General features: G+C 35.9%; 3 protein-coding genes across 4 annotated transcripts; 2 read left to right on the forward strand and 1 right to left on the reverse strand.

The window, feature by feature from the left end:
• The first annotated feature begins 497 nt into the window (after positions 1–497).
• Positions 498–2,752, forward strand: LOC106377183 (metal transporter Nramp3-like). Its single transcript, XM_013817363.3, has 3 exons — positions 498–1,160; positions 1,510–1,646; positions 1,723–2,752. Exons 1-3 carry the CDS (start codon positions 604–606, stop codon positions 2,574–2,576), a joined length of 1,548 nt encoding a protein of 515 aa, XP_013672817.2. The 5' UTR covers positions 498–603; the 3' UTR covers positions 2,577–2,752.
• A 540-nt stretch (positions 2,753–3,292) lies between these two features.
• On the forward strand, positions 3,293–6,785 carry LOC106368654 (U-box domain-containing protein 4). 2 transcript variants are annotated; one of them, XM_013808662.3, is made up of 5 exons: positions 3,293–3,484; positions 3,685–3,965; positions 4,211–4,327; positions 4,408–6,378; positions 6,456–6,785. In XM_013808662.3, the coding sequence occupies exons 2-5, from the start codon at positions 3,696–3,698 to the stop codon at positions 6,513–6,515; spliced, it is 2,418 nt and encodes an 805-aa protein (XP_013664116.2). In that variant the 5' UTR covers positions 3,293–3,484; positions 3,685–3,695; the 3' UTR covers positions 6,516–6,785. The 2 variants fall into 2 exon arrangements, with proteins under 2 accessions (XP_013664116.2, XP_048597454.1); XM_048741497.1 differs by having other exon boundaries at positions 3,323–3,599.
• Positions 6,786–7,278: 493 nt separating this feature from the next.
• LOC106374964 (lysine-rich arabinogalactan protein 18-like) lies at positions 7,279–8,823 on the reverse strand. The gene is made up of 2 exons (XM_013814875.3): positions 7,680–8,823; positions 7,279–7,514 (listed from the first exon to the last, which is right to left on the reverse strand). The coding sequence occupies exons 1-2, from the start codon at positions 8,631–8,633 to the stop codon at positions 7,425–7,427; spliced, it is 1,044 nt and encodes a 347-aa protein (XP_013670329.2). The 5' UTR covers positions 8,634–8,823; the 3' UTR covers positions 7,279–7,424.
• Positions 8,824–18,416: the final 9,593 nt, after the last annotated feature.

An 18,416-nucleotide genomic window follows, 5' to 3' on the forward strand; every position in this document is an offset into this window, starting at 1 on the left:
AGACAATTAATATTAAAATTTAGGTTTATTAATTATTGTTACCATGATTTTTTAGTTAGAATTTGATTTTGGAAATACATTAATTGAAGAGAAAAGACAAAAATCCTAAAAAATAGGTTAATTAATAACTTCAGTGGCATGCTATTGTAAATATAGTGGAAAACTAAGGGATAATCTAATTTTGTACTCCTCTTTTAATAGATTAGAGGTGTTTATCTGATACCACAACCAATTAAACGATTATAAATATGATTTTTTAAATACGTTGTTTCGTTGATGTTTATGTGATAAATATGAAGAGAATATTATGGATTACTTATTATAAAAAAAATCATTGATTATTGTGTGACAAATATGAAGAGAATATTATGGAATACTCATTCTAAAAATTCACTTGTGTGACAAATATGAAGAGAATGTTATGGATTTACTTATTCTAAAAATTCATGGATTACTGTGTGACAAATATGAAGAGAATGTTATGAAACGTGTGCATATTATATATATGTGTGCTGAGTAAATGAGAGTAAGAAAGACGTGACAAGCCACCCAATAAAACAAAAGAAAGAAAGAAAGCGAAACAGAAACAGTCACCGGAAAAAGATGTCACGGCTCGAGAATGATCGTCCGCTTCTAACCGAGAGAATCTACGAGGAGCTCCACGAAGAAGAAGAAGAAGAAGAGACGGCGTACGACGAGGCGGAGAAAGTCCACATCGCGAGTGACGACGAGAGAGACCTCGAGCACGGCCTCGGATGCGGCGGCGCACCGCCCTTCTCCTGGAGGAAGCTATGGCTGTTCACCGGACCCGGGTTCTTGATGAGCATTGCGTTTCTCGATCCGGGAAACCTCGAAGGAGATCTCCAAGCCGGGGCCATCGCGGGGTACTCGCTTCTCTGGCTGCTTATGTGGGCGACGGCGATGGGTCTTTTGGTTCAGCTTTTATCGGCGAGGCTCGGCGTCGCGACGGGTCGCCACTTGGCGGAGCTTTGCCGGGAAGAGTATCCGACTTGGGCGGGTATGGTTTTGTGGGTTATGGCTGAGTTGGCTTTGATCGGATCTGATATTCAGGAAGTCATTGGAAGTGCCATAGCTATCCAGATTCTGACCAATGGGATCTTCCCTCTCTGGGCTGGTGTCGTTATTACAGCTCTCGACTGGTAATTAACATTTAAAGTTTTAACCTTTTCTCATTTAACTGTTCATTGACTATTAGCTTTGTTAATTTCTTACAAAACTTTATCGTCAAAATTGAGATTATGTACTTTTGTGTCTCCTTGTGTCCTTTTTGACCATTCTCTGTATATAATAACGTCTCATTTAACTGTTCATTAAATGACTTATTATAACTGTTGACCATTAGCTTTTAGTTCAAACTTGAAACTTTTTGTCGTTATGTGTAGCTGATTCAATCTATGGATACTTTGGAGCATCAAAGGTTCTGCTTAAGCTACTAATTAACCATTCACCTTGTGCGATTGATTCATAAGTGTGTGTTTTTGGTTACAGTTTCGTCTTCTTGTTCCTTGAGAACTACGGAATCAGGAAACTCGAGGCGGTGTTTGCGGTTCTAATCGGAACAATGGCGGTGGCATTCGCTTGGATGTTCGGTCAAGCCAAGCCAAGTGGCTCCGAGCTTCTCGTTGGTTAGGCTTTCTTCACTCTCGTTATCCATTTTCTCACTTGTAAGTTCTAAAAAAGTTTACTTTCCTCTTCTTGCAGGCATATTGGTACCGAAGCTAAGCTCAAGAACAATACAAAAAGCAGTCGGAGTCGTGGGCTGCATTATAATGCCACACAACGTGTTCCTCCACTCGGCTCTCGTCCAATCCCGAGAAGTCGACAAGCGGCAGAAGCACAGAGTCCAAGAAGCTATAAACTACTACACGATCGAATCCACGATCGCTCTCGCCGTCTCCTTCATGATCAACCTCTTCGTCACGACGGTATTCGCCAAAGGCTTCTACAACACCGACCAGGCCGACAGCATCGGCCTGGTCAACGCGGGACAGTACCTCCAGGACAAGTACGGAGGCGGGGTGTTCCCGATACTGTACATCTGGGGGATAGGGCTGCTAGCCGCTGGGCAGAGCAGCACCATCACGGGCACCTACGCGGGGCAGTTCATCATGGGAGGGTTTCTCAATTTCAAGATGAAGAAGTGGCTGAGGGCTTTGATCACGCGTAGCTGCGCGATCATTCCGACCATCATCGTTGCTCTGGTGTTTGATTCGTCTGAAGCTACTTTGGATGTTTTGAACGAGTGGCTTAACGTGCTTCAGTCCATGCAGATCCCGTTCGCGCTCATTCCGTTGCTGTGTTTGGTCTCCAAGGAACAGATCATGGGTAGTTTCAAAATCGGTCCTTTGTATCAGACAGTCGCTTGGCTTGTTGCCGCGCTTGTGATAATGATAAACGGTTATCTGTTGCTTGAGTTCTTCTCCTCCGAGGTTAGTGGCGTCGTCTATACCGGTTTCGTGACTGTGTTCACGGCTTCGTATGGTGCATTCATAGTCTACCTTATTGCTCGTGGCATTAATTTCACTCCGTGGCGGGCTAAATCAGAGTCTAGTTGATGAGAATGGGGGGACCAAACCAAACAATGTAACTCTATTTTGTTTTTCGAGCAGTAGGATAATTGCGTTTGCTTGGCTTATTATGTTTTTGTATTATATGTATCATATAATAAGAAGTTCTTGGTTTTGTGAAAGAAAGCTCTTCAATGAGAGAATTAGTAAAGATCATTTCACCATCTGTTGTTGTTGTTGGTATTTATAATAATAAAGCTTACTCACATCTAAAGGTTTGTTCAACTTGAGGATTACCACCACACTTATTCTCATTGAAACTTGACATCCACGTGGAGTAAGAAATTGTTTTTAAAAATGGACTCTGATATCAGATTATTAATAGATCTAATTCAAAGTGATTTAATAGTACTAGACTACTAGTTAACAGATTTTGAGAATTTTTTTGTTGTTGTTGTTGTTGAATAGAGATAGGTTAATGAAGATTGAGAAAGGAAAGTATGTTGTCCCATTTAAGGCAAATATTAAATGCATTCTCTCATATGAGAGAACTGAATTAGGGAATGGAGATGGAATCATACTTGATCCTATTATGTTGTGGATAAAATCGAATAGGCCTACTAGATTGGTAATAGTATAGCATAGGTGACCAGTACAATAATTGAACACAATGAAACCGTATGAAAAGAATTAAAATTAATTTTTTTCTAAAAAAAAGATAAGTAAATATTGCAAATGTACAGAAACGTTCAAACTTGTATCAAATCCAGACCAGAACCAAAGTGACAAACTGTCTTGTATTTTTTTTTTTTTAAAGTGAAGGGGCGAGCTGACACCAATAATAAGATATAGCTTAACAAAAAAAAAAACAATTACAGAGAGGAGAAGAAGAAGATTTGCGCTAGAGAGGGAAGAAGATCGATCGAGACATAGATCTTCATCTTCGTCACGTGCACGTACGTCCTTCTTCTCTCTCTCTCTCTTTAGTTTCGATCTCTCTACTTTTAGGGTTTCTAATTTTCCCCTTTTCCCCCTCTCTCTCTCGCTCTCCGTCAAAGCTCTTTCCTTTCGGTAGACCCATTCATCAAATTCGTGTTGCCCTTTTAATCGAATCTAAAGTTATTGTTTTTGTTTGATTTGTTTTTTTTTTGTTCAGGGTGGGAGGAAATGGGAACCTCAGCTCTCGTCGACAGTATCTCCTCTTTTCTCAACCTCTCGTCTTCGAGACACATCGATTTAGACCCATTCGAAAAGTACTACAAGCGAGTCGAAGAGCTGCTCATAGTCCTGAAACCCGTAGCGGATGCTGCATCTATCAACTCCCATCTCGTTTCCGAGGAAAGAATCGGCAAATCGTTTGATGACCTGACTCAGGACGTTGATCACTCCATTGATCTCTTCAGAAGCTGGCACGCTTTCTCCAGCAAAGTCTACTTCGTAAGTTCTAATGTGGAGTTTGAACAATGCATTGATTAACAACTTGTATAACCTTTATAGTATAGTTGCTTTAAGACCATGATTAACCCCAGTCTCTTAACTGGGGATCTTAGCTTCAGCTGGTTCTTAGATTTTATTAGATTTTAACTAAAAAAAGTTAAGAACCGTCTCTTAAATAAAAGATATAAGAGCCGTGGTTAATCATGCTCGCTTTGGTTGATGAAGTTATCTTTTTACAATTATAGGTTCTTCAAATCGAATCTTTAATACCAAAGATGCGAGAAACTATTGTGGATACTTTCCATTTCCTCATGTCTTTTGAGAGCAACCTACCTGATGAGCTCAGTCCACCTTCCCTCGAGGTACCTTCTCTTTAGGAGTCTTGCATTTACATTAGCAATTGACCAATGGGGGTTAATTTACAATTTTTTGATAATTGCAGAAATGTCTAGAGAAGGTTAAGCAGCTTAGTTACGAAGAAATATCTTCTGTCATTGACGGTGCTCTAAGGGATCAGAGAGATGGGGCTGGACCCACCCCCGAGGTCCTGGTGAGAATTGGAGAGAACACTGGCCTGAGATCAAACCAGGAGATTCTGATCGAAGCTGTTGCTCTCGAGAGGCAGAAAGAGATCGCTGAGCAGTCTGAGAACAATTCAGAAGTCGAGTTCCTTGACCAGTTGATTGTCATCGTTAACCGGATGCACGAGCGTCTTCTTCTGATCAAACAGACGCAGACGTCTAGCGTCGCCATCCTTGCCGACTTCTTTTGCCCTCTGTCCCTTGAGGTAATGACTGATCCGGTGATTGTGTCGTCAGGACAGACGTACGAGAAGGCCTTCATCAAGAGATGGATTGATTTGGGTTTGAAAGTTTGTCCCAAGACTCGGCAGACTCTGACTCACACGACTCTGATACCTAACTACACTGTGAAAGCCTTGATCGCTAACTGGTGTGAGACAAATGATGTCAAGCTGCCTGATCCCAACAAGTCAACGAGTTTAAACGAGCTGTCTCCTCTTTTATCATGTACAGACTCTGTTCCCAGTGTTAGCAACAAGTCAAATGATTGGGATGCTTCTACAGGTGAGGCCGGGAAGCCCTCATCCTCCAACCTTCATCCTTCTCCCTCTCCTTCACGTTCTGCTTCTGCATTGGACACTTCTTCACTACATGATTATGAAGTCAGGTCTAACGACTCTCGAGAAATGAAGACAGATGCACCGGGAAGGTCATCTGTGTCTTCAACAACACGAGGCTCAGTGGAAAACGGACAAACATCTGAGAATCACCACCATCTCAGGTCCCCTTCCGCCGCAAGCTCAGTTTCTAACGAGGACTCTCCAAGAGCAGAAGCGAACGAGAACTCAGAAGAGTCACCTCACGCCACACCTTACAGCAGCGATGCTTCAGGAGAAATCAGATCAGGTCCCCTCGCTGCAGCAACCACTTCAGCAGCAGCACCTCCTCAGCGAGACCTCTCCGATTTCTCCCCGAAGTTTATGGATAGACGCAGCCGTGGCCAGTTTTGGCGTCGTCCTTCGGAGAGGCTCGGCTCGAGGATTGTTTCAGCGCCTTCGAATGAGACGAGGCGTGAACTCATCGAGGTCGAAAACCAAGTTAAGAAGCTTGTGGAGGAGTTGAAAAGCAGTTCGTTGGATGTTCAGAGACAAGCAACAGCTGAGATAAGGCTGCTAGCTAAGCACAACATGGATAACAGGATAGTGATAGGGAACTCTGGAGCAATCGTCTTGTTAGTTGAGCTACTTCACTCAACAGACTCAGCTACACAGGAGAACGCTGTGACGGCTCTTCTAAACTTGTCCATCAACGACAACAACAAGAGTCTAATCGCTCAAGCTGGTGCTATCGAGCCGCTCATCCACGTGCTCCAGAACGGTAGCTCTGAAGCAAAGGAGAACGCAGCAGCTACACTCTTCAGCCTCTCTGTTATAGAAGAGCTCAAGATTAAGATAGGTCAGTCTGGGGCAATAGGGCCTCTTGTGGATCTTCTAGGTAACGGTACCCCTCGGGGTAAGAAAGACGCTGCTACTGCGTTGTTTAACCTGTCGATACATCAGGAGAACAAGGGGACGATTGTGCAGTCTGGGGCTGTGAGGTATCTTATTGATCTGATGGATCCGGCGGCTGGGATGGTGGATAAAGCGGTTGCTGTTTTGGCTAACCTTGCTACGATCCCTGAAGGGAGAAACGCTATTGGACAAGAAGGTGGGATTGGTCTTCTTGTGGAGGTGGTTGAGTTGGGTTCAGCTAGAGGGAAGGAGAACGCAGCGGCGGCTCTGCTTCAGCTTTCGACCAACAGTGGGAGGTTCTGCAACATGGTTCTTCAAGAAGGAGCTGTTCCTCCCCTCGTTGCTCTCTCACAGTCTGGTACTCCAAGGGCCAGAGAAAAGGTACATTCATTATAAAAGATTTCATGTTCCTCGTTGATGTTGTTCTAATGTTTTTGGAGGATGTTGTAACTTGTCAGGCACAGGCATTGCTCAGTTACTTCAGGAACCAACGGCATGGAAATGCAGGGCGTGGCTGATGATGATGATGATGGGTAGATATTGGTTCCTCGGTGCCTGTTTTGTGTTTGTCATTCTTACTGAAGTAGTGATTTTGTACAAAAGAGGTTTCGTCTGCAAATAATTATATACCCAAGTTTTTTCTTGATTATCTGCATTCTTTGATTTTCGATTGATACTCCCCAGGAATAAAACTTTGATTTGGAATTAGAAGTTTTTTCTTATTTGTAAGTTTCTGAAGTAAACAATGTAGCTGTTAATGTGAATTGAGTGAGTATTTTAACCATTAATAGACTTTGTTTTGTGGTCCATTTGAAAAGTATGCATCTTTGTTTCTTATGTCAAATCTAGTTATTACTTTTTACATAAGAGAAAAGCAGAAGTGTTTGTTGACAATGAGATAACAACAGATTTGTCGGTCGACCAATGAAGAGATCGGATCCATTGCTAAATCGATCGTTACGGACGAAATTTGGCAGAATATGGGGGTTCCGTGACACGACTACTCTAGTAAAAACCTAAACACAAAACACCATAAATGACTACACCATACCAAAACTAAGAATGGGCAAAATATCAGTTTAATTTGTTTTATTTCCATTCGTTTTGATTTGATCCTAAAAACTGAAAATCTATAATTATGTGGAGGAAAACAAATATCAAAACTCAGTACCCCCAGCAAATCATAAGAGCTACCTGCAGTGATGCATTTTTACATGAGTTTCAATTAAAGATATAGATTTTATCCGGATATCTAAATTGTTAAAGATTGATACACACGAAAAAGGAAAATGGATTTATTTGTACACGTAAAAACCCAAATTGTATATCAAATGCTGATAAATTATGTGAGCAGCTAGGTAAAACATATTTAGAAAAAAAATCAAGAGAGCTGTTGAAACATAAAAGCATAATAAACCAAAAATTTATTAGTAGGCCAGCGCGAGAAGAGCCCATGCCGTTGTTGCCACAGCTCCCACAACCACATTTGGCATCACAGTTGTTCTTTCTACACCACTCTGCATTCATCAAAAACAATCCGTTTCAATTTTTTTTAAAAAATACAACCTAACCAGAAAACACATTTTCATTTTATAAGCATTTGTAGTAAATATAATTTCCACAAGATCGTTACGGATTAATTTTAAAGAAGTATTTAAAATCATACATCACACTAATGTTACCTGATCGTCGGCGGTGTCGGGAGCGAAAGCATCACTTGGTCCAGGAGCTTCCGCGGACGGTTCAGGCGGGCTTAGAAGCTCAGGAGCTGGAGCTGGAGCCGGCGCGTTCTTGTGCTTCTTTGTCTTTTTAGTCTTCTTATGTTTGCTCGGAGCTGGAGCCGGGGCATGGGCTGACGGCGCAGCCACTGGAGCCGAAGGAGAATCAGTTTCCGGTGAAGGGGTTGGAGTAGAATCAGCCTCCGGTGAAAGAGCCGGTGGAGAGACCTTAGGTGTAGGAGAGGGCTCAGGTGTTTGAGAAGGAGGAGACGTCATTGGCACGGAAGAGGAAGGAGCCTCAATGGAGGAAGGGGAAGCTGCTGGAGTCTTCGCGGGAGCCAAAGCAGAGGATTTAGGAGCCTTGATGGAAGGGCTTGCTGCTGGAGCCCTCGCCGGAGCTGCTGTGGGAGTGGATATCGGCGACGGAGAAGCAGGAGAAATGGCGGGAGCTGTGGATATCGGCGACGGAGAGGCAGTAGAAATGGCGGGAGCTGTGGATATCGGCGACGGAGAAGCAGGAGAAATGGCGGGAGCTGTTGATATGGGCGACGGAGAGGCAGTAGAAATGGCGGGAGCTGTGGATATGGGCGACGGAGAAGCAGGAGAAATGGCGGGAGCTGTGGATATGGGCGACGGAGAAGCAGGAGAAATGGCGGGAGCTGTGGATATGGGCGACGGAGAAGCAGGAGAAATGGCGGGAGCTGTGGATATGGGCGACGGAGAGGCAGGAGAAATGGCGGGAGCTGTTGATATCGGCGACAGAGAAGCAGGAGAAATGGCGGGAGCTGTGGATATAGGCTTTTGAGGAGGAGATATAGAAGGAGAACTGGTCGGAGAAACTGCCGGAGATTGGCCATCAACGTCACCGGCGAAGAAAGTGACGATTAGTGTAACCGTTAAGAGAAATTTGAGATCCATAATTAAGAAATTAGTTGAGAGAAAGAAGGGTTTAGACAAGACTAAGTGAGTAAGTGAAGATAAAAGCTAACTTCTGTGCATCTGTATTTATAGATTAAGAGATCTGGACCGCTGATGTAATAGAAGGGACCCACGGTTATTATTAGCCGTTGGAGCAGAGTGTTAAATGTTCTTTATTGTGAATTTGAAAGGCCATGTCTGGGGGCCCAGGATATGCTGTTATTTCTCAGTTTTGTAAAAAGGGTTCTTGTATAGTTACACACTTACACGAACCGAATGTGGAAGTTGGAAGCTAGGAGGATGGACAGTTGCAATGATCGACTACGGCTAATGGGCATCAACCATATATATACAAAGAAAAAACAGAATTTACAATCATCTCTACTCACAGAACACCATGTCCTTGCACGACAGTTTTGATACCAGTTGTAACACTCCCCAACCACCTACGGTCGTTAGGCTCCCGTATTTATTCTCTTGGTCCGTCAGTCTCACTCCGTGCAATGTTTTTCGGAAAATACGAAAACTTATTTATCGACTATAAAATCACTACATGCGTTTAAAAAGGTGATCACATTTTGTGCCAAGGCGCAAGACACACTGTGGTGATGGCTCCACCGCCATGGAACCCCGAGACAAGCCTAGTTCCCCCAAACATAAGGCAGTGGCTTCAAAGACGATGCAAAGACAGCACCATGGAGACGGTATGTTAAACAACACTAAACTAAGTAGCAACAAAAACCAAACATCAAAATACTCACAAAACATAGATCTAACGGTGTTTTGCTTAAATTTAGAGTACTATCTATTCTTCTCTAGTCTCATAGGTTCTTCTTCTTATTATAACTTCTTTACATAACACCAATACTCATGCTTGTTACATAACAAGACAATAATACATAGTTAACACTAACTTTCAAGTGATCACCTTGGCGTAAGGCACAAGGCACACACTTCATCGCCATGGAGTGCTATGCGCCATTTTAAACACAGATCACCACAATTATTCACAAAATATCATAAATCACTTTTCGAGAAGTCAAATATCCTTTGACGATTTCAGCTTAACTACAACTAATTCTAAAAATATTTATGCACAAATAACCGAAAAATAAATGCATCTTCAAGATATAGATAACTAATTCTCATAAGTTGATGTACATACACCACAATATGCCATGTTGATGGCCCCAATTATCCGGATCGTAAGGATCCAACTAATTTTGGAAGCCAGAAACAAAAATAGATTGCTTAATCCTCTCATAATACACAGATTAAACCTAGGGAACCGAACTTCTACATAACAACTGGACCAACACCACGTTGGTAATACGCCATGTTACACCTACTTACTACCTATCGTCATTTTTAGCCTATTTTTGAGTTATGGTTCTTGTCCTTTCTGCATGTTGTTTATTGCTTTCTTCCTTTTTACCAATTGATTAGCATATTTATGTCTAATCGTCGACCACACATGTTCTTAGTTTTCAATTTTCTCTAAAATGCAACTTTGCCATCAGCAGGGGTGCCGCTCTTGTCTTCTGCTCTCTTTTCATTTGTCAACGTCTTATGCTCTAATCCTCGAAGGCTCGAACACATTCAAATCATGAAGTCCAATTAAATTTTCATAAATCTTAATATATAGCAGAAAGTATTGATCTTCATTGTGTGAATATGTATGACATGTCCAGATTTCATGAGTAATGTTTTCTGAAATTTTCAGGGTAAAAATTCAATGGTAGCTACCCAACAATTATTATACTATATGTTTAGTTGAAAGATCTATGTAAACAAAAATCCTACTATGTGTAAAATATATGCAAATTCCGTCAACCATTTTAAGATTTGAATTAAGAAGGGTCCCCAATGTTTGCTAAAATGCATAAACGAATGGATCCCCCCACCTACATGCTTTTGCAAGTGTCATACTTGCACTAATCTCCATTTCAGCACTAACGATCTAAGATGAGATGGAATGTGCATTCAAGCTTCGTCCTCCTGCAGCCACTTTCCCCTGCCATCCTTGGAAAATTTTGGATTTTGAATGCTTAATGAAAATGTAACTATAAAATTATGAAAATATGCAACTAAGTACATGAACGATAAGGACCATCTATAATGTATTCTACTAGGATATTACAATTATAAAAAATATTATATAGATAGTCTGACAACCGACAATACTACCTTTTTTATGAAGATCTACGTCTATATGCATCACCAGAACCATTCTATGAAGATTCACGTCTGGCCGAGTTTACTTGCATCATGTTGAAGATCTCTTATAAGTCTTTCCTCCATATTCTGCATAATTGTTTAATAAATCATTTTTTTCGAAAATTGAAACATAGATCTCCTGGTGTAGAAGCATTAATGAACTCTTACCCAAACCACTGGACTAACAGGGCTTCCACTACAATATATTCCTCTATTTCTTTAAAAGAGATATTATTAAGTAATTCGTTTTTTCAATGTGTTTCTCTAAAAAAAAATTTCTCAAAATATCACATTTTTATTTTATAATAAATATCTTTTATATTTGAAAGTTAAAAATTAACTCTATTTACTTTTAACTTTTGAAAAATTTTCATAAGAATGTTACTTTGTTTAAACTATTTTTTTTAAATACTGTTATGTAAATAAAAAGTGTAATTTTATTTTATGAAACTATACTTTCCTTAAAAAATATTTATTTTAGCTTTAACTATAAAAGTAAAATTTAAGAGACTATTTTAAAAATAAAAATATAACAATAATTGAAGAATGATATTTTTACATTTATATTTAGGATAAAAATAACAATTTGTATTTTAAAGGAAGTAGAAATATGTTGGAACATGTTTTCTTCTATCATAACATTTAAAGGTGGAAATAACAGTGGACTGGGAATGCTTTACGATAGTATTTCATATCAAAGCAATTAAAAGTAACAACCCATGAGCATTCTTACATGCAGCGTGGATCTTAGGCTAAGATAGATAATGATGGTCATAAAAGCAGCTCCAATAGTTGGTCGTTAGAGGAGCTTTAAAATTAAAAAATAAAAGATAAATGGAGTGATTAGTTGGGCTGTAACTATAGAAAATTTACTTTAGAATTTAGTCTGTAGAATTTTTTGCTTTAACTTTAAAGGATGTAGTTTTAAAATTTCCTACAGCTAAAAAGATGGAGTTTTAGAAAATAAGATTTTTACAACCATCTTTATACGTTTTTGTTGTAACTTTAGTTTTTTTTTTGTTATAGTTTTAAAAACTAAGATAAAGCATGATTGGTAGTATTTAAGGTTGTTGATGAAAATTAAAGATAAAGTCACTTCCTACAGCCCAACCAATCACCCTCAAAATGATAAAAACACAAAATAGAAAGTGTAAAAGTTCTTAAATCCAGACTTTAAGAACCGATTGTAAAACAAAAAGAACATGTCACGGCCTGCGTTCGATAGGGGAACATAGATTTTGAGAAAAATTCAAAAAATTTAAGAATATTGTTTTAATACATATTTGAATAATGTAATAAAATATGATGAAGTTCAAAGAGGTTTGGAACCTTTGTTGTCTCCGTTTCTCTAGGAAATAGCAATTTTATAGTGGTTAGTCTAATGATTTAGGGAGTACTTGCAGTTTTGCTAAATTAATGGATAAAAAATTAGAACGATGTCTATGTACCATGAAAAGGAGTTTATCATAAATTAATACAAATGTGTAATGTGGTTATAAATTTTAAAACGAATAAAAAGATTATAGGCTTCATATATAGAGCATTTATAGAAAACACACTATTTTCGTAGGGAGGGGTACACATAGATTTTGAGAAAAATTCAAAAAAATTTGAGAATACTGTTTTAATACATATTTGAATCATGTAATAAAATAAGATGAAGTTCAAAGAGGTTTGAAACCTTTGTTGTCTCCGTTTCTCTAAGGAATAGCAATTTTATAGTGGTTAGTCCAATGATTTAGGGAGTATTTACAGTTTTGCTAAATTAATTGATAAAAAATTAGAACGATGTCCATGTACCATGAAAAATGAGTTTATCATAAATTAATACAAATGTATAATGTGGTTATAAAATTTAAAATGAATTAAAATATTATAGGCTTCATATATAGAGCATTTACCGAAAATTCACTATTTTCGTAGGGGGTACATATAGATTTTGAGACAAATTCAAAAAATTTGACAATACTGTTTTAATGCATATTTGAATCATTTAATAACATATGATGAAGTTCAAAGAGGTTTGGAACCTTTGTTGTCTTCGTTTCTCTAGGGAATAGCAATTTTATAGTGGTTATTCCAATGATTTAGGGAGTATTTGCAGTTTTGCTAAATTAATGGATAAAAAATTAGAACGAAGTCCATGTACCATGAAAAGCAGTTTATCATAAATTAATTCAAATGTATAATGTGGTTATAAATTTTAAAACGAATTAAAAGATTATATGCTTCATATATAGATCATTTACCGAAAACTCACTATTTTCGTAGGGGGTGTACACAAAGATTTTGAGAAAAATTCAAAAAAATTGAGAAAAATGTTTTAATACATATTTGAATCATGTAATAAAATATGATGAAGTTCAAAGAGGTTTGGAACCTTTGTTGTCTCTGTTTCTCTAAGGAATAGCAATTTTATAGTGGTTAGTCCAATGATTTAGGGAATATTTACTGTTTTGCTAAATTAATTGATAAAAAATTAGAACGATGTCCATGTACCATGAAAAGAAGTTTATCATAAATTAATACTAATGTATAATGTGTATATAAATTTTAAAACGAATTAAAAGATTATAGGCTTCATATATAGAGCATTTACCGAAAACTTACTATTTTCGTAGGGGGTGTTACACATAGATTTTGAGAAAAATTCAAAAAATTTGAGAATAATGTTTTAATACATATTTGAATCATGTAATAAAATATGATGAAGTTCAAAGAGGTTTGGAACCTTTGTTGTCTCCGTTTCTCTAAGGAATAGCAATTTTATAGTGGTTAGTCCAATGATTTAGGGAGTATATATAGTTTTCCTAAATTAATTGATAAAAAATTAGAACGATGTCCATGTACCATGAAAAGAAGTTTAATAAAAATTTTCATATATAAATTTTGAGAAAAATTCAAAAAATTTGACAATACTGTTTAAATGCATATTTGAATCATTTAATAACATATAATGAAGTTCAAAGAGGTTTGGAACCTTTGCTGTCTCCGTTTCTCTAGGGAATAGCAATTTTATAGTGGTTAGTCCAATGATTTAGGGAGTATTTGCAGTTTTGCAAAATTAATGGATAAAAAATTAGAACGATGTCCATGTACCATGAAAAGGAGTTTATCATAGATTAATTCAAATGTAAAATGTGGTTATAAATTTTAAAACGAATTAAAAGATTATACGCTCCATATATAGATCATTTACCAAAAACTCACTATTTTCGTAGGGGGGAGGTACACATAGATTTTGAAAAAAATTCAAAAAATTTGAGAATACTGTTTTAATACATATATGAGTCATGGAATAACATATGATGAAGTTCAAAGAGGTTTGTAACCTTTGTTGTCTCCGTTTCTCTAGGGAATATCAATTTTATAGTTGTTAGTCCAATGATTTAGGGAGTATTTGCAGTTTTGCTAAATTAATGGATAAAAAATTTGAACGATGTCCATGTACCATGAAAACAAGTTTATCATACATTAATACAATGGAATAATGTGGTTTTAAATTTTAAAACAAATTTATTTATTATTGGCTTCATATATAGAGCATTTACCGAAAACTCACTATTTTCGTAGGGGGTACACATAGATTTTGAGAAAAATTCAAAAAATTTGAGAATACTGTTTTAATACATATTTGAATCATTTAATAAAATATGATGAAATTCAAAGAGGTTTGAAACCTTTGTTGTCTCCGTTTCTCTAAGGAATAGCAATTTTATAGTGGTTAGTCCAATGATTTAGGGAGTATTTACAGTTTTGCTAAATTAATTGATAAAAAATTAGAACGATGTCCATGTACCATGAAAAGGAGTTTATCATAAATTAATACAAATGTATAATGTGGTTATAAATTTTAAAACGAATTAAAAGATTATAGGCTTCATATATAGATCATTTACCGAAAACTCACTATTTTCGTAGGGGGGTACACAAAGATTTTGAGAAAAATTCAAAAAATTTGAAAATACTTTTTTAATGCATAGTTGAGTCATTTAATAACATATGATGAAGTTCAAAGAGGTTTGGAACCTTTGTTGTCTCCGTTTCTCTAGGGAATAGCAATTTTATAGTGGTTATTGCAATGATTTAGGGAGGAATAGCAATTTCTCTAGGGAATAGCAATTTTATAGTGGGTACACATAGATTTTGAGAAAAATTCAAAAAATTTGAAAATACTGTTTTAATACATATTTTAATCATGTAATAAAATATGATGAAGTTCAAAGCGGTTTGGAACCTTTGTTGTCTCCGTTTCTCTAGGGAATAACAATTTTATAGTGGTTAGTCTAATGATTTAGGGAGTATTTGGAGTTTTGCTAAATTAATGGATAAAAAATTAGAACGATGTCCATGTACCATGAAAAGGAGTTTATCATAAATTAATACAAATGTATAATGTTGTTATAAATTTTAAAACGAATTAAAAGATTATAGGCTTCAAATATAAATCATTTATCGAAAACTCACTATTTTCGTAGGGGGTACACATAGATTTTGAGAAAAATTCAAAAAACTTGACAATACTGTTTTAATGCATAGTTGAATCATTTAATAACATATAAGGAATTTCAAAAAGGTTTGGAATCTTTGTTGTCTCCGTTTCTCTAGGGAATAGCAATTTTATAGTGGTTAGTCCAATGATTTAGAGAGTATTTGCAGTTTTGCTAAATTAATGGATAAAACATTAGAACGATGTCCATGTACCATAAAAAGAAATTTATCATACATTAATACAAAGGTATAATGTGGTTTTAAATTTTAAAACAAATTTAAATATTATTGGCTTCATATATAGAGCATTTACCGAAAACTCACTATTTTCGTAGGGGGTACACATAGATTTTGAAAAAAATTCAAATTTTTTTAGAATACTGTTTTAATACATATATGAGTCATGGAATAACTTATGATGAATATCAAAGAGGTTTGTAACCTTTGTTGTCTCCGTTTCTCTAGGGAATAGCAATTTAATAGTGGTTAGTCCAATGATTTAGGGAGTATTTGCAGTTTTGCTAAATTAATGGATAAAAAATTAGAACGATGTCCATGTACCATGAAAAAAAGTTTATCATACATTAATACAAAGGTATAATGTGGTTTTAAATTTTAAAACAAATTTAAAGATTATAGGCTTAATATATAGAGCATTTACCGAAAACTCACTATTTTCGTAAGGGGGTACACATAGATTTTGAGAAAAATTCAAAAAATTGAGAATACTGTTTTAATACATATATGAATCATGGAATAACATATGATGAAGTTCAAAGAGGTTTGGAACCTTTGTTGTCTCCGTTTCTCTAGGGAATAGCAATTTTATAGTGGTTAGTCTAATGATTTAGGGAGTATTTGCAGTTTTGCTAAATTAATGGATAAAAAATTAGAACGATGTCCATGTACCATGAAAAGAAGTTTATCATACATTAATACAAATGTATAATGTGGTTATAAATTTTAAAATGAATTAAAAGATTATAGGCTTCATATATAGAGCATTTACCGAAAACTCACTATTTTCGTAGGGGGGTACACATAGATTTTGAGAAAAATTCAAAAAATTTGAGAATACTGTTTTAATACATATTTGAATCATGTATAAAATATGATAAAGTTCAAAGAGGTTTGGAACCTTTGTTGTCTCCGTTTCTCTAAGGAATAGCAATTTTATAGTGGTTAGTCCAATGATTTAGGGAGTATTTACAGTTTTGCTAAATTAATAAATAAAAAATTAGAACGATGTCCATGTACCATGAAAAGAAGTTTATCATAAATTAATACAAATGTATAATGTGGTTATAAATTTTAAAACAAATTAAAAGATTATAGGCTTCATATATAGAGCATTTACCGAAAACTCACTATTTTCGTAGGGGGTACACATAGATTTTGAGAAAAATTCAAAAAATTTGAGAATACTGTTTTAATACATATTTGAATCATGTAATAAAATATGATGAAGTTCAAAGAGGTTTGGAACCTTTGTTGTCTCCGTTTCTCTAGGGAATAGCAATTTTATAGTGGTTAGTCCAATGATTTAGGGAGTATTTACAGTTTTGCTAAATTAATGGATAAAAAATTAGAACGATGTCCATGTACCATGAAAAGGAGTTTATCATAAATTAATACAAATGTATAATGTGGTTATAAATTTTTAAACGAATTAAAAGATTATAGGCTTCATATATAGAGCATTTACCGAAAACTCACTATTTTCGTAGGGGGGGGGTACACATAGATTTTGAGAAAAATTCAAAAATTTGACAATACTGTTTTAATGCATAGTTGAATCATGTAATAACATATGATGAAGTTCAAAGAGGTTTGGAACCTTTGTTGTCTCCGTTTCTCTAGGGAATAGCAATTTTATAGTGGTTAGTCCAATGATTTAGGGAGTATTTCAGTTTTGCTAAATTAATGGATAAAAAATTAGAACGATGTCCATGTACCATGAAAAGAAGTTTATCATACATTAATACAAAGGTATAATGTGGTTTTAAATTTTAAAACGAATTAAAAGATTATAGGCTTCATATATAGAGCATTTACCGAAAACTCACTATTTTCGTAGGGGTACACATAGATTTTGAAAAAAATTCAAAAAATTGAAAATACTGTTTTAATACATATTTGAATCATGTAATAAAATATGATGAAGTTCAAAGAGGTTTGGAACCTTTGTTGTCTCCGTTTCTCTAGGGAATAGCAATTTTATAGTGGTTAGTCCAATGATTTAGGGAGTATTTGCAGTTTTGCTAAATTAATTGATAAAAAATTAGAACGATGTCCATGTACCATGAAAAAGAGTTTATCATAAATTAATACAAATGTATAATGTGGTTATAAATTTTAAAACGAATTAAAAGATTATAGGCTTCATATAGAGCATTTACCGAAAACTCACTATTTTCGTAGGGGGTACACATAGATTTTGAGAAAAATTCAAAAAATTTGACAATACTGTTTTAATACATAGTTGAATCATGTAATAACATATGATGAAGTTCAAAGAGGTTTGGAACCTTTGTTGTCTCCGTTTTTCTAGGGAATAGCAATTTTATAGTGGTTAGTCCAATGATTTAGGGAGTATTTGCAGTTTTGCTAAATTAATGGATAAAAAATTAGAACGATGTCCATGTACCATGAAAAGAAGTTTATCATACATTAATACAAAGGTATAATGTGGTTTTAAATTTTAAAACAAATTTAAAGATTATAGGCTTCATATATAGAGCATTTACCGAAAACTCACTATTTTCGTAGGGGGTACACATAGATTTTGAGAAAAATTCAAAAAATTGAGAATACTGTTTTAATACATATTGAATCATGTAATAACATATGATGAAGTTCAAAGAGGTTTGGAACCTTTGTTGTCTCCGTTTCTCTAGGGAATAGCAATTTTATAGTGGTTAGTCCAATGATTTAGGGAGTATTTGCAGTTTTGCTAAATTAATGGATAAAAAATTAGAACGATGTCCATGTACCATGAAAAGAATTTATCATACATTAATACAAAGGTATAATGTGGTTTTAAATTTAAAACAAATTTAAAGATTATAGGCTTCA

Source organism: Brassica napus, chromosome A9 (genome assembly GCF_020379485.1).
Source record: "Brassica napus cultivar Da-Ae chromosome A9, Da-Ae, whole genome shotgun sequence".
Lineage (NCBI taxonomy): Eukaryota > Viridiplantae > Streptophyta > Magnoliopsida > Brassicales > Brassicaceae > Brassica > Brassica napus.

Bases quoted from the DNA above. Each gene is read 5' to 3' on its own strand.
- LOC106374964 (XM_013814875.3), bottom strand. From the start codon at position 8,633: ATGGATCTCAAATTTCTCTTAACGGTTACACTAATCGTCACTTTCTTC. The intron at 7,515-7,679 runs GTAACATTAGTG...TGATGAATGCAG, and splicing joins CCGACACCGCCGACGATCAG to AGTGGTGTAGAAAGAACAAC.
- LOC106368654 (XM_013808662.3), top strand. From the start codon at position 3,696: ATGGGAACCTCAGCTCTCGTCGACAGTATCTCCTCTTTTCTCAACCTC. The intron at 3,966-4,210 runs GTAAGTTCTAAT...TTACAATTATAG, and splicing joins TCTCCAGCAAAGTCTACTTC to GTTCTTCAAATCGAATCTTT. The intron at 4,328-4,407 runs GTACCTTCTCTT...TGATAATTGCAG, and splicing joins TCAGTCCACCTTCCCTCGAG to AAATGTCTAGAGAAGGTTAA.
- LOC106377183 (XM_013817363.3), top strand. From the start codon at position 604: ATGTCACGGCTCGAGAATGATCGTCCGCTTCTAACCGAGAGAATCTAC. The intron at 1,161-1,509 runs GTAATTAACATT...TTTTGGTTACAG, and splicing joins GTTATTACAGCTCTCGACTG to TTTCGTCTTCTTGTTCCTTG. The intron at 1,647-1,722 runs GTTAGGCTTTCT...CTCTTCTTGCAG, and splicing joins TGGCTCCGAGCTTCTCGTTG to GCATATTGGTACCGAAGCTA.